Source organism: Pygocentrus nattereri, chromosome 9 (assembly GCF_015220715.1).
Source record: "Pygocentrus nattereri isolate fPygNat1 chromosome 9, fPygNat1.pri, whole genome shotgun sequence".
NCBI lineage: Eukaryota > Metazoa > Chordata > Actinopteri > Characiformes > Serrasalmidae > Pygocentrus > Pygocentrus nattereri.
Window position 1 is genome coordinate 45,508,864 of NC_051219.1, and position 12,445 is coordinate 45,521,308.

The 12,445-nt window shown below is 42.8% G+C and overlaps 1 protein-coding gene across 6 annotated transcripts in view; it reads right to left on the reverse strand.

The window, feature by feature from the left end:
• Positions 1 to 6,800: 6,800 nt before the first annotated feature.
• si:dkey-178k16.1 (band 4.1-like protein 1) overlaps positions 6,801 to 12,445 on the reverse strand; it is a 106,246-nt gene continuing 100,601 nt past the window's right edge. For 5 of the 6 annotated variants that reach the window (XM_037541341.1, XM_037541340.1, XM_037541339.1 and 2 more), the window contains 8 exons: positions 12,298 to 12,348; positions 11,194 to 11,583; positions 10,571 to 10,816; positions 9,573 to 9,632; positions 9,279 to 9,371; positions 9,076 to 9,156; positions 8,848 to 8,964; positions 6,801 to 7,831 (listed from right to left, as the gene is read on the reverse strand). In XM_037541341.1, coding sequence (XP_037397238.1) covers positions 7,826 to 7,831; positions 8,848 to 8,964; positions 9,076 to 9,156; positions 9,279 to 9,371; positions 9,573 to 9,632; positions 10,571 to 10,816; positions 11,194 to 11,583; positions 12,298 to 12,348 — 1,044 coding nt within the window. In that variant the 3' untranslated portion in view covers positions 6,801 to 7,825. The remainder of the gene's footprint in view (positions 7,832 to 8,847; positions 8,965 to 9,075; positions 9,157 to 9,278; positions 9,372 to 9,572; positions 9,633 to 10,570; positions 10,817 to 11,193; positions 11,584 to 12,297; positions 12,349 to 12,445) is intronic. The other variant, XM_017715888.2, reaches the window with a different exon arrangement.

Consider the following 12,445-nt stretch of genomic DNA (forward strand, 5'->3'; position numbering starts at 1 on the left):
TCCGTGTTTCCATTCTCAGCTGAGATCAGATCACTTTGGCCGGATACGCGAGCAGCACGGAGACCCTGGATGAAACCACCTTGGTGAATTTTATGGAAATTTCGGTCTCCCACTGGTAGACCATAAAAAAATTAAATTAAATAAAAAAAAACACTATTTTAAATCAACTTTTCTCGGCCACTGGTGGACCATAAAAACTTTTCCACTGTGCTTTGATTGTTGCTAGCCTGTAGATACAGCTGCTCAAAATGGCCAGTGCAAGCAACAACTTTTGTTTACAGTTCATTTTTAGTTTTCTTTCCTGTTTCGGAAGATTGCAGAGTACGCAGGGGACTGTGATTTTAAACTGTTTCCAAAATGTCATAGATGCGTATCAGTTTGAACCAGAAAACACAAAGGAGTTGAGAGCAACCCAGGGGCGCGTGAAAAGTGCTGGTGTCAACAACAAACTACTCCGCTTGGCAGTTTATGGGGTAGGATCGCGAGGTAGATAGTTGGTTTATTGCATGGTCCACTTTAGATAGTCTGTTCTAAGGTAACGGCCAACAGTGATGTAACGACAGCTAATTTATTTCACCCACGAACGTTTCTTAACCTTGATTCCAGTTTCTGCAGGAGTGAAAGTGCCGGGGTGTAAATCTGTGGCTCTGCAGTCAGACCATTCTCCGAAACGTGTTCCGAGTGGAGAGGTACACGCAGGGCGTTGTAAGGAAAAAATAGAACCCAAAGAAAAAGTATTTTTCCAGTTTAGCACTATTTTGCAATTATCAGCGTGACGCATAAAAACTCAAGACACCTGTAAGTTCACTGGTCGTTTTGGGAAGCAGATAAAATGTAATTACGTACAAAACATCTGGATCCCAGCACTACTATGGTGAGCAATTATGACTCTTCAAATTTCTCTTGAAATGTGAATTTCACACCAAACTACTCGATGATTTTGTTTGCATCTAAACCCTTAAATGATTAAATAATTTTGCAGAATCGCTGAAGTTCCCCTTTAAGAAACTAGTGTATAAAATATCAAAATCATGTCCAAAAAGCCATCGTTCAAGGGTTTTGCATGATTCAGTGATTGAGATGTAAGGTTCAGTGTAGTTTGATGTTAAATAGTCCATTGTAGAGAAATGGAATCAACTCCGTTCCTTTAAGGGGTTGATGGGAACCAGGGGTCATAATGTCTACAACACACGTTTAACAATTGTGTTTACTCTGCGAAACCACCAGTGAACCTACACATATATACACTCACCGGCCACTTTATTAGGTGCTAGTAAAAGGCTGGACCCCCTTTTTCCTTCAGAACTGCTTTAATTCTTCGTGTCAGACTTTCAACAAGGTGTTGGAAACGTTCCTCAGAGATTCTGGTTGGTTATTTGAGTTCCTGTTGTCTTTCTATCATCTGGAACCAGTCTGCCCATTCTCCTCTGACCTCTCACATCAACAAGGCATTTTCGTCCACACAACTGACCGCTCACTGGATGTTTCCTCTTTTTCGGACCGTTCTCTGTAAACCCTAGAGATGGTTGAGCGTGAAAATCCCAGCAGATCAGCAGTTTCTGAAATACTCAGACCAGCCCGTCTGGCACCAACAACCACGCCACGTTCAAAGCCCCTTAAACCCCCTTTCTTCCCCGTTCTGATGCTCGGTCTGCACTCAGCAAGTCGTCTTGACCACCTCTACAGGCCTGAATGCAGTGAGCTGCGGCCGTGTGATTGGCTGATCAGCTATTTGTGTTAAGAAGCAGTTGAACTGTACATAATAAAGTGGCCGGTGAGTGGACAAAACTAGCATTTCCGTTTTCTCTAATTTTTTCATATGATTTGAAAACGGCAGTTGGCCTTCTTGGGATTGGAGCAGGTTCTGTTCTGACAGTGAAGATATGTTTCTAACTGTAATATAGTGGTAAATCTGAAAAGATGAGTTTTCTTTAGGGGCTAGTTTATCTTGGAATGCCTTGCATGTGCCTCTCCACCGTGAATAGATGTTCCTCTCGGACATAAAGAGATTTTAAAAGTGAAATTTTAGACTAGACATTCAACTCAAAACGGTCATAAAACGTCTCCATCGTCAGGCAGTGTGTTTGTAATTTCGTCAGGTAATAATTTTCAGAGCTTTTAAATGCATTAAACTGTATGGAGGTCTAGTTCCCATCACCACAACTATGAACCATTCTGACTCAGTAAGTTACCCTAGAACTGAGCATTTCAGCTCAAACCACTCCTAATGATGCATCTTAACCAATTTTATATGCAGAAATTCACAAAAATAAGTGGAATTCACCTTGGAGTATTTTATCAGCAGACAAAGTTATTTATGCCTTTTAATTTACTGTTCGTTTTAAGCAAACCAGTAAAAGTTGTCATCACACCTGTTTTCATCATATGACAAGTACATGATCCACAAAAAGCTAAAAATTGATAGATTTTTGTCATGAACTACCATTTTGAAAGTACAAATTTCCATATTTTTACATTCATGAGGCGCCGAGGAACCAATCACACTCCAACTGTAAGAGGGGGTCATAGAGTTTCTGACTGGCTCCTTCAGTCTGAGAGGAGCTGAGACCCCTGAGCAGAACGTTCTGCGTTCTCCACGTCAATCAGAGTGAATCCGTCAGAACTGAGCAGCGGGATTTTCATCAGCAGTGAAGCTCCAGCAGCTCAGAGCGTTCGGCGCTGGTTCCACAGCACTGGATGATCTCCGAAATCCCACTGAAAGAGCCGTGAGAGCAGCGACGCCCGACACGCTCAGTCCAGTCTGGGATGAGTTTGACTGTGGTGTTGATGTCGTCCGTCCAGCTGGAGGAGGTTCAGACTGAGACCTTGTAGAACTACATAATAAACTTGATGCTCTCGAAATGATGTCTTTTAGCCCAAATGTAGTTAACAGGCCAAACTCTTTTGGATGACACAGCCTTGTAGCAAGAAGCAGACATCAGACACTAAACATGTCTTGGCTGATGGATTTTGGGGTGAAGGGGAAAGCGTGTAAATTTAAGCTGTGCCCCTTTTTAATTTGTCCTTTTTTTATTTTTATTTTATTTTTTTTTTAAGGCTGCTGTTCTTCAATATACCACATGAGGGCAGTGCATAATAAAAAAACGGCTCCCTGGTATCCATGCCACGCTGAAGACAATGATTTTGTGACACAACATTAATTGACTGATTTGATTTATTTCATGTAGAACACTGTACAGCAAACACAGAGAACCAAGCAGTAGGAAGTACAGAGTAGGAGTGAAAGCAATGTAAACGCAAGAGAAGCGGATCATAGTTGGCACTCTTTATCAAAGAACCTCTGTCTCCGTTTAACATCACGTTTCAATGGCACATGTTCAATAATAAGAGAAAAGAGAGAGAGAGGGAGGCCTGAACCCTGAACCACGACGGAAGCACCATCTGCTCGCATGACGTGGCCGTTTCCAACATCAACCTACTTCCGCTCTTCCTCCAGTACAAGGGAATGAGAGCAAAACGTTGGAAACTACCCAGCAGGAGATCTCGTTGATGGTAGTAGCACATTGCTGATCTGTTCAGGGTCTTTATACTTATATATTAAAGATCTTGGTTTAAGGATGGGACGAAAGTGAAGGTGATGATTAGCTTGGAATGAAGTTAGCAGCTTCTCCATGGCACTTACTATTAACAAGAAAACACAGGGGCGGTTCTCCAGATACACATTAAGCCTAGTCTTTGACAATGTGGCTCTACAAATCTGGATTAATGAACATTTTCTTTTCATTCTAAACCAGTTTAGAGTACAAAAGCCTGACTAATCACAGTTTTATAAAGATTGCTTTTAAAATGAGAGGAAATCTAATACTAGCCAAGGTTATATTAAGCAATAGAACATGAAAGGGGATGTGTTATCGCGAAATAACATCTCTACTGTGATGACATCAGCCGTGATGTTATTGGTGATAACTCCCTCCTCGAGTGCTCTACTGCTTTAATACAGCAGTTAAATAAATACAGTAAGAAATTAATAAACTGGCCGTGAACGCGGCGTTTAATATGTTTTAATGTTCAGCTCCTTCCTCCTAATTAGAGCTCCTTAACGAGCAGCTCGTTGCTACGTCAGAGTAACGAGCTCCGCCCACTCGCTGCTCAGCCGGCAGTTCATTCTCCAGCTCCTTACACTAAATTCCCAAACTGTCGTTGCCACTGAGCAGCTTTTCAGTCGGCAGCTGAGACAGAAGAACAGCTGAACAACCTGGAATCAGCCAGAAATGAACCCAACACCATTCGCCAGACGTGTCTGATCTTCAGAGTCGGACCAAATCAGACTGAGCCGTAAAACTGACCCAATATCAGGTTCAGCTCAGTTTGGTCAGTTTGTCCAGATCAGTATTAATGTTGTTTTGTTCCAGCCGGTCTGTGAAGCTTCTTACAGCCCGTTTAGTTTGGCGACTGGTGTTGGGTTCATTTCTGGCTGATTCCAGGTTGTTCAGCTGTTCTTCTGTCACAGCTGCCGACTGAAAAGCTGCTCAGTGGAGACGACGGTTTGGGAATTTAGTGTCGTCTCGTCTTCAGAGTCGGACCAAACCGGCTGTCGGTCAGATGTGGTCTTAACAGCGTCCGTTTTCTGTTTGTAGCAAAGTAAGAAGTAAAAACGTTCAAATGGCCTGAGCGTCTCCTACAGCTGCCAGAGTCGTTGCTTAGCAACAGCGTCTCAGCGGAGTGATGCAGTGTTTGTGAAAAACCGGTGATGTTATGGTGAAATAACAGCAGTTAGAACGCTTCTCAACCAATCAGCTCATGTGGCCGGAACTTAAAATGATAGCACGGCACATTTCAGATTAACAATAGCTGTATTAATTAATAGGACTATAAAATAATTAAATTCAAGCGCTACATGGCCAGGTAGTGGCAGGCAGGGCCTGGGAAAATAAATGTGATGAAGTAGATTCTTGTGAATATTTCTGGAAGTCGAAGCCCAATGAGTGTTACAGGTTTTTCATATTAAGTCTTAGTTCAGTCGCAGGTCAAATAAATGAGGAGAAATTCTTGCTGTACTCCTCTAGGATTATTTCCAGGACTTTTTTCTGGAAAACCGCCCCTCCACTAGTCTGTAATTGCACTGCTTAGATGTCTGAGAGCTCTACGTCTATCTTGGACATTTTCAAGTTGAGGAAGGTGTGAGAATCACGGTGCAATCTTCTGTTAAAGGTCCATAAGAAAATCATCTACAACAAGACACCTCCAGCATTCTACTGAAATCAGAGCATTTCTGACCGCCTTTTCTTCATCCTAACACAAGATCCTCCAAGACCAGTTTAAAGAATAGTAATACACATACCAATTAAAGCCCGTCCACTCATAACACACTACAACATGTACGCCTGCAGTCATTCTTTACGCTGTTCCAGCACTAGTGTTACAGAGGGAGGTTTGTAAAGAGAATCACTGAACACACTCCACTGAGAAAATAAACCAAAGGCTCATGACATTTACCACAAAGTCAGGAACTGTCCGATTGAAACGCACTAAAACCTGTAAAGTGATCTCTTCAACACTTAATCCGGCACTCTTTAACTGCCGGTGTGGGACATGGTACGCCAGTGTAAGGAAGGAGTCTGGTTTTTTTTTTTTTCTGTTTTTTTTTTCTGTAAATAAACTGGGAAGAACATTTACACACACAAATAAATAAATAAATAAACGACATATCTTAAGACAATTTTGTGTCTCGGGGGTATCTGAAAAGCCAAACTGGCAGTATTTGTGTTTATTTCTCTAAAAACTAGCAGAAGTTATTAATGGCTGGGTTTCACATGCATATGATACAAATATGCAACCGACTTTGAACATTATGCATTACTAGCGTTAGGGCCAATGTCTCCAGGGCTTCAGATAAAAATGACCATATAAAACAAAATATTTGGGGCATTCATTGGTTCTTCCATTTTTGTGCAAAACATTTACATAACCATCTATATTTATAACCAGAACGATTAAAGTCTAACGGACACGGGTTAGTTTGTACATATCCAGTGTGTCGTCTTCTTTCTTTCTGAAGATTACAGGGAGCGTTCTCTTGTAACCACAATAGAATGTGTATGGGTGCGTATACACATGCACCGGTCAGGCGTAACATCCTGACCACCTCCTGTTTCTACACTCACTGTCCACTTTATCAGCTCCACTGACCGTATAGCTGCTCTCTGTAGTTCTACAGTTACAGACTGTAGTCCATCTGTTTCTCTGATACTCTGTTACCCTGTTCTTCAGTGGTCAGGACCCCCATGGACCCTCACAGAGCAGGCACTATTTGGGTGGTGGGTCATTCTCAGCACTGCAGTAACACTGACGTGGTGGTGTGTTAGTGTGTGTTGCGCTGGTCTGAGTGGATCAGACAGCAGTGCTGCTGGAGTGTTCTCAGTGTCACAGCCTGACTGAATAGTCCACCAACCAAAAATATCCAGCCAACAGCGTCCTGTGGGCAGCGTCCTGTGACCACTGATGAAGGACTAGAGGATGACCAGCACAAACTGTGCAGCAGCAGATGAGCTGTCGTCTCTGACTTTACATCTACAAGGTGGACCGACCAGGTAGGAGTGTCTAATAGAGTGGACAGTGAGTGGACACAGTGTTTTAAAAACTCCAGCAGCACTGCTGTGTCTGATCCACTCACACCAGCACAACACACACTAACACACCACCACCCAAACAGTACCTGCTCTGTGTGGGTCCATGGGGGTCCTGACCACTGAAGAACAGGGTAACAGAGTATCAGAGAAACAGATGGACTACAGTCTGTAACTGTAGAACTACAGAGTGCAGCTATACGGTCAGTGGAGCTGATAAACTGGACAGTGAGTGTAGAAATGAGGAGGTGGTCAGTGTTACGCCTGACCGGTGCATGTGTAACTGAAGAAAAATACTTTTGTTACCATGTTGAAACGCATACATGAGCATTATGGTAGAGTCCAAATCTACAAGTCCTAGAAAATAAATCCCAATGCCGTATGAGTTCAAGTGGTAAGTCTTAACCTTGTGAAGTGGAGCAGAGGATTCTTCAGAGGAGGTTGAGCACTTGTATCATAATGTTTTGAAGCATTTTTTCCATGATTTTTCCTCTACCGGTAATAGTTTGAGAGCCTTTGCTTCTCAGAAGCCTCTTCTTTCCGTCGTTGGCAAAGCCTGGTGTCCTTGTGTCCAGCAATCTGTCCGTCCCCTGTCAGCACCATATGTGCATGTTTGATGAGTGCACTGACCCACTGTAGCTGGTTTGGTGCTGTCTATTTGTTGATCTATCCTAGACTAAACCCGGCTTTGCCACATGCAGATCAATGGTATGAGATTCAGAATCTAATTCTAGCTGATCGAGTAAGCACGGGCGTATGTATGCAGAGACAAGTAACTTTCCCGTCCCTGTACCTAGATATGCTACCCAACAGATGATGCTGTCCTTACGCCAAGACAGATCATCAGTTCGGAGGTTTTTTTAACAGCCTAGTGAATCATGCCCAGTGCCACTTTGGGCTGTAGAAAGAGAGAGTTCACTCTGGGCTGTGAAGGTGTATTCCCTTAAACAGAGCCGCTCTGGATGCTGTGCTGCAGAGCAGGTTGCCAGCATCTTTGGCGCTGGAGACTGTACAGATCCAGATGGGTCAGAAAACCAGACGAAGTCAGAGTCTGAGTCAAAAGCTCCCATTCAAATTTTCACAACCAGGGCGAGCGTAAAAACAAAAGGATGTGTACATAAACTGAGAGTTCTGAGTTCTGACTGAGTGTGGGTGTTTATCCATATGCAAACCGGCGAGGTCCTGGGCGATTCACAATCCAGAACTTCTCCTGTACACAGTCCTGAGAACCTAGGAGATCAGGACTGAAAAAAGCAATGAAAGGCATTAACATCAGCACTGTATAGCAAGGTGGGGGGGGGGGTTCCCCAAATAATTGTTAGGGTAAATGAAGTCGTTTATGTTTCATGTCTTTTAACTGTGCAGAGTAACAGAGCCTGCCTCTTCAGATGAGCTCATAAGCTTTCACCACAGCTAACTGGCACAACACCAGATGCCGATGAGAACATGCCGTTTTCTTAGAGGTGGACGACGTGCCGACAACAGTCAGAGACTCCAACGTGATCGAATGTTACAATATAAGCATATTTCACTGCATTTGACTGTCTTGTTAAAGTTTTAATTTGACTGAATGTTTGTCCCACAATGAAACGTCAGTACCTGAATACTCATTTCAGTTTTTGAGTGCTTACGGTTGAGCTTTGCCATGAAAAATGGGAATGACTGGTGGTATTATTCACAGTATTAACACTCCCCTGTTGTGCTCCATTGCTTACATAGACCATTTTAAAATAAAAGATCTATATTTTCTTAGCACCAAACATCGAAAACCTGAAAGAACACACTTTCTGTCTCAAAACTAGACGTTTAAAGAGAGAAAACAGACGATGACTAGTCCTCCATTTATAATAAAGGTACGTTTCGTATTTAATTGCCGCATTTCATTCTAATACATTATACATATCGCTGTTGCAGTGTAATACAGTCACTACGATGTCGGAAATCAGTGCGTCTTACTGAGTGTGTAATTAAACTTCATAATTGCTTCCTAAATTCCAGTTGGACTTCCCCTGGACACCCAGAGTAAGGTCTGTGGAACTCTGTACTGTAGCTTGTGCTCATCAGCACTGTCCGCTGTTGGAAACGGCACAGGAAGTCGACTGTAGTGTTACTGACATGTTGTTATGACCCTGTCAAGACTCCACCTATGCCCCAATTAAAAAGACCCATGTGACAGATAAACATTTCAGTGAAAGCATACGTGTTTGTTTTCACAGAGAGAGGATTAATTATGCTCTTTGGGACTGGATATGACAAATACCTTGGACTCCTCATGTGGGTCGTGTGTGGAAGATTCTGTTTCCCTGACAACAACGGCCTTGGTTACTAACATGTCAGGATGCTGCTGCTTGGCTTCCTTTATGGCCATGGCAAGCGCCTGTGACAAAGCAAACTCTCAAGTTGGGGAAAAACATGTACGTCTTTTTCAAACACTTTCCCAGGTTTCACTTAGAAGAAATTCCCAACCCTTTTCTCTGGAAGAACTTACTTGATCTTGGTCAACATCGTCATCTCCAGTAATGATGATCCTCTTCTCAATTCTTGTCTCCGAGTATCCTCCTTTCACAGTCTACGATAGAGAAACGGACACTAGTGAGAGGGAATAATCAGGGCCATCACTGCTAAAGGCCAATGGGCCATGTTTATCATCTGATGATATAAATAGCTTTATTTTAGTTTTGTCTCTGCTACCTTGGTAACATGTGTCGTGGTGGTTGATGTCACGTTCTCTGTTACCATTAGAGGAGACCCAGAACCTTCTCTTGCCAAAGATCCAAAGCTGACCTGTCCGAAAAATGAATAAAATGCATGCAATAAAACAAAATCTGAAAAATCAAAGCAGTCAAACTTCCGTTCAGGGCAAGAAGCTGCTAGCTGGACACTTTCCTCTCACAATTTTCCACCAGCGGACGTACACAATTTGATTATTTCACATATTTACATTTAGATGTATTGATGCGTATATCTGTGCTGGTGCATACGTACAGGAGAAATCCTCTCGGCCATTGCGAAAGAGGCTTCTCGCAGCCCACTCCTGCCGTGGTCCTACAACATAAATGTGCATGTTTGTGCTCAGAAAGGAACCTAATGTCAAGCGTATTTAGATTGTAAGATACACTGCGGTCACCTGTTTACTTGGAAATGACCATAAACAGCTTGTTTACTAGAACAGACACTAGCTATGTTTCCATCCACATACTTTATACACATTTTGCCACATGAAAAGCCAAATAAATAAAATTGCCAAATTTTGTATATTATTTTGGATGCTCACTTGAGGTGAGCATCCAAAATATTGTTGCGGAGTTTAAAAAAAAAAAAAAAAGCCATGTATTTCCTTAATAAATGAATGAAATGGTTATCTGACTGATCACATTTCTATTTTTGAATGACGGTTACCAGCTGAAGAAATAAAAACCGTTATCTTATCAAAGAGCAAAAAAAAACTGCAATTATACAGGGAGATTCACTCGAAAGAGGCCCCGAATATTCTGTAATAACTCTCTCTAGGACGAAGCAATCTGAACGAAACTATGTGCAATGAGCTCTTCAGCTTACGGAGCTTCGAGCAAGCCGGGATGCCCCTGCGTCAGAGCGATGAGGGAGGCATCACTTCCAGCATCGCATATAATCCATCGATTACACACACGTGGAGGTTTGTAGTGTATGTCATTACAATAGAATATTCGGGGCCTCTTTCGAGTGAATCTCCCTGGTGCCTGCAACTGATTAATGGATCATCCTGAGCCGTTGTTTGCCAAACTGTTTGTCTTTGGACTTTTATTTTGTGAAGTATAGCCGTAAAATAAAACAGTAATGCAGTTAAACATTAGCTCACAGACAAATCTTCACATCTCTCTTTTACGAATGTAATGCAGTGTTATTGTTGTGTGCAGAGCTGATGGAAATGCAAGGTGTTTGCTTAGATTTAATTCAGTCTATGTGTCTGTAATGTACAGTATCATGGATTAAATTGTCTATACCTGATCTGCAATCTCCATAATAGTTGTGGTGACCTCTGATCCATTTGGCTGTGTCTCAATCTTGACTTCAGTCTTCCTCAGAGCCTGTGAGGCGATGATTTCACTGCTGTCTCTACTGTGGGGCTGGAAGGATGCCGTCTCTGAAGCCTCTCGTCTTAGCGCTTGCATACTCGCAAGCTCTGAAGACTCCTTCTTCAAAGCCTGAGCAGCTTTCACTGACCGTGGAGCTTTTTTTGGCACAAAAGGCTTTATGGAGAAAAAGACAATAGCCAAAGGTCAGGACTTGACGAGGAACAAGGCTGCTGGAATTTGGGAAGGCAGTGTTAGCTGAAAGAACATGACAGCATAAAATGAGGAATGACTTAAAAGAAAAATATGAAGCTGTGAGAAACGTAACAGAATTTTGAAATTAAAGCAACCAAACCTTCAACGGACTGACATTCGACTATGGAAGGCGGCACCATATGGAACAGAATAAGCATCAATCATGAACTGAAATTCCCAAGTAAATTCATGCTTTGTTTTGATGCCCTGTAAGATGCAAGAGGAAATAAAAAAATGACATGATCAAACACATTTATACAGAAACTAGGTATGTTCCTACAATACAGAGGGAGGTCTACCTCAGGTTTACGCTCCTCCACAGGCTTTGGCTCTGCAAACGGCTTCGGTTCTTCCACAGTTCTCCATACTTCTGCGTGTTTCTCCTCTGGTAGGATGATGGGGTCAGCCCCTAGTGTGAAGGCTGGATGGGTTGGCCGGTCTGAATAGCAAAGTTCAGGTGAGAAGTCCTTCTCTCCAAGCTCGGACATACCTCTGGAGAATTCCTCCATCCCTGTCTGAAGGTCCATAAGGACAGTGAAGTCCACCTCAGCCTCCAGACTGGAAGTAGAGCTGACAGTGATGCTGGAGCATTTGCGTTCAATACCCAGGTGGGTCTCTTTGAGATACAGGGTTTCTGGGTCAGGGTCGTCCTCGGACACAGATCCCAGGCGTCGTTCCCATGGCTCCCTCTGAGGGAATGCAGCAAGAGTGGAAATCGGAAAAGAGGAAAACAGTCATTTGAGGCACATGAGCTAAAACTATGCTTATAGAAACAACAAAAGTGGACTGTGGCAACATGAAGCAACTACAAAAAGGCGATGGCATGGATAGATATTTTACAAAGCAAGGATCTTTTTAGACAATGATGTTTGCGTAGTGGCAAAGTGCACAAGACTGGAGGGAAACTAGATGTTGGGTAAAACTCAGGAGATGGATTGATCTTATTTTCAGAACTTGTACGTGTCTCTGAGGGAGGATCAAGGCAAGACTTGTTTGACCTCTGTAGAGCATCACATCTGTGTGCGCTCAAATTGCCCATGAAAAAGAAATTATTATCTGTCTGTATCTGAATTCTCAGGAGTTACTCAGAACGTACTGAAAAATCTTGGCTTATTGCTCTTTGAGGCCAGATGCTGTTAGTAGGTGAATGACAATTCCCCACCATGTTAGAACATCTTCACATGCAGTGAGACAAAACCTCGTCTCACTGAATCATCTAACACAATGGGACAAGTTATGTGATGATGTAGGGACTGTGGGGGGCATGCGTTTGATTTTACGCTACTGAGGTATGACGGCAAATATGAGCAATTGGCTTTGAGCTCATGGCAGAAAGATGCTAAAGCTTGAAGTTGTGGATTAGCAAGGATGGAAAAGGCAAGATGAGTGGAAAAATGAGGCACCTGGGCTTCCTCCTGTGGTTCCGCATGAATTGCTGGAGTGGGGAGGGGCTCCTGGTGAAATGAAATAATAGGAAGAGTAATGCAAAGTTAGAGCTCTGAGGTTTCAGGCAAAAAAAGAGCAGGGCACCATAATGCCCACAATCCACCA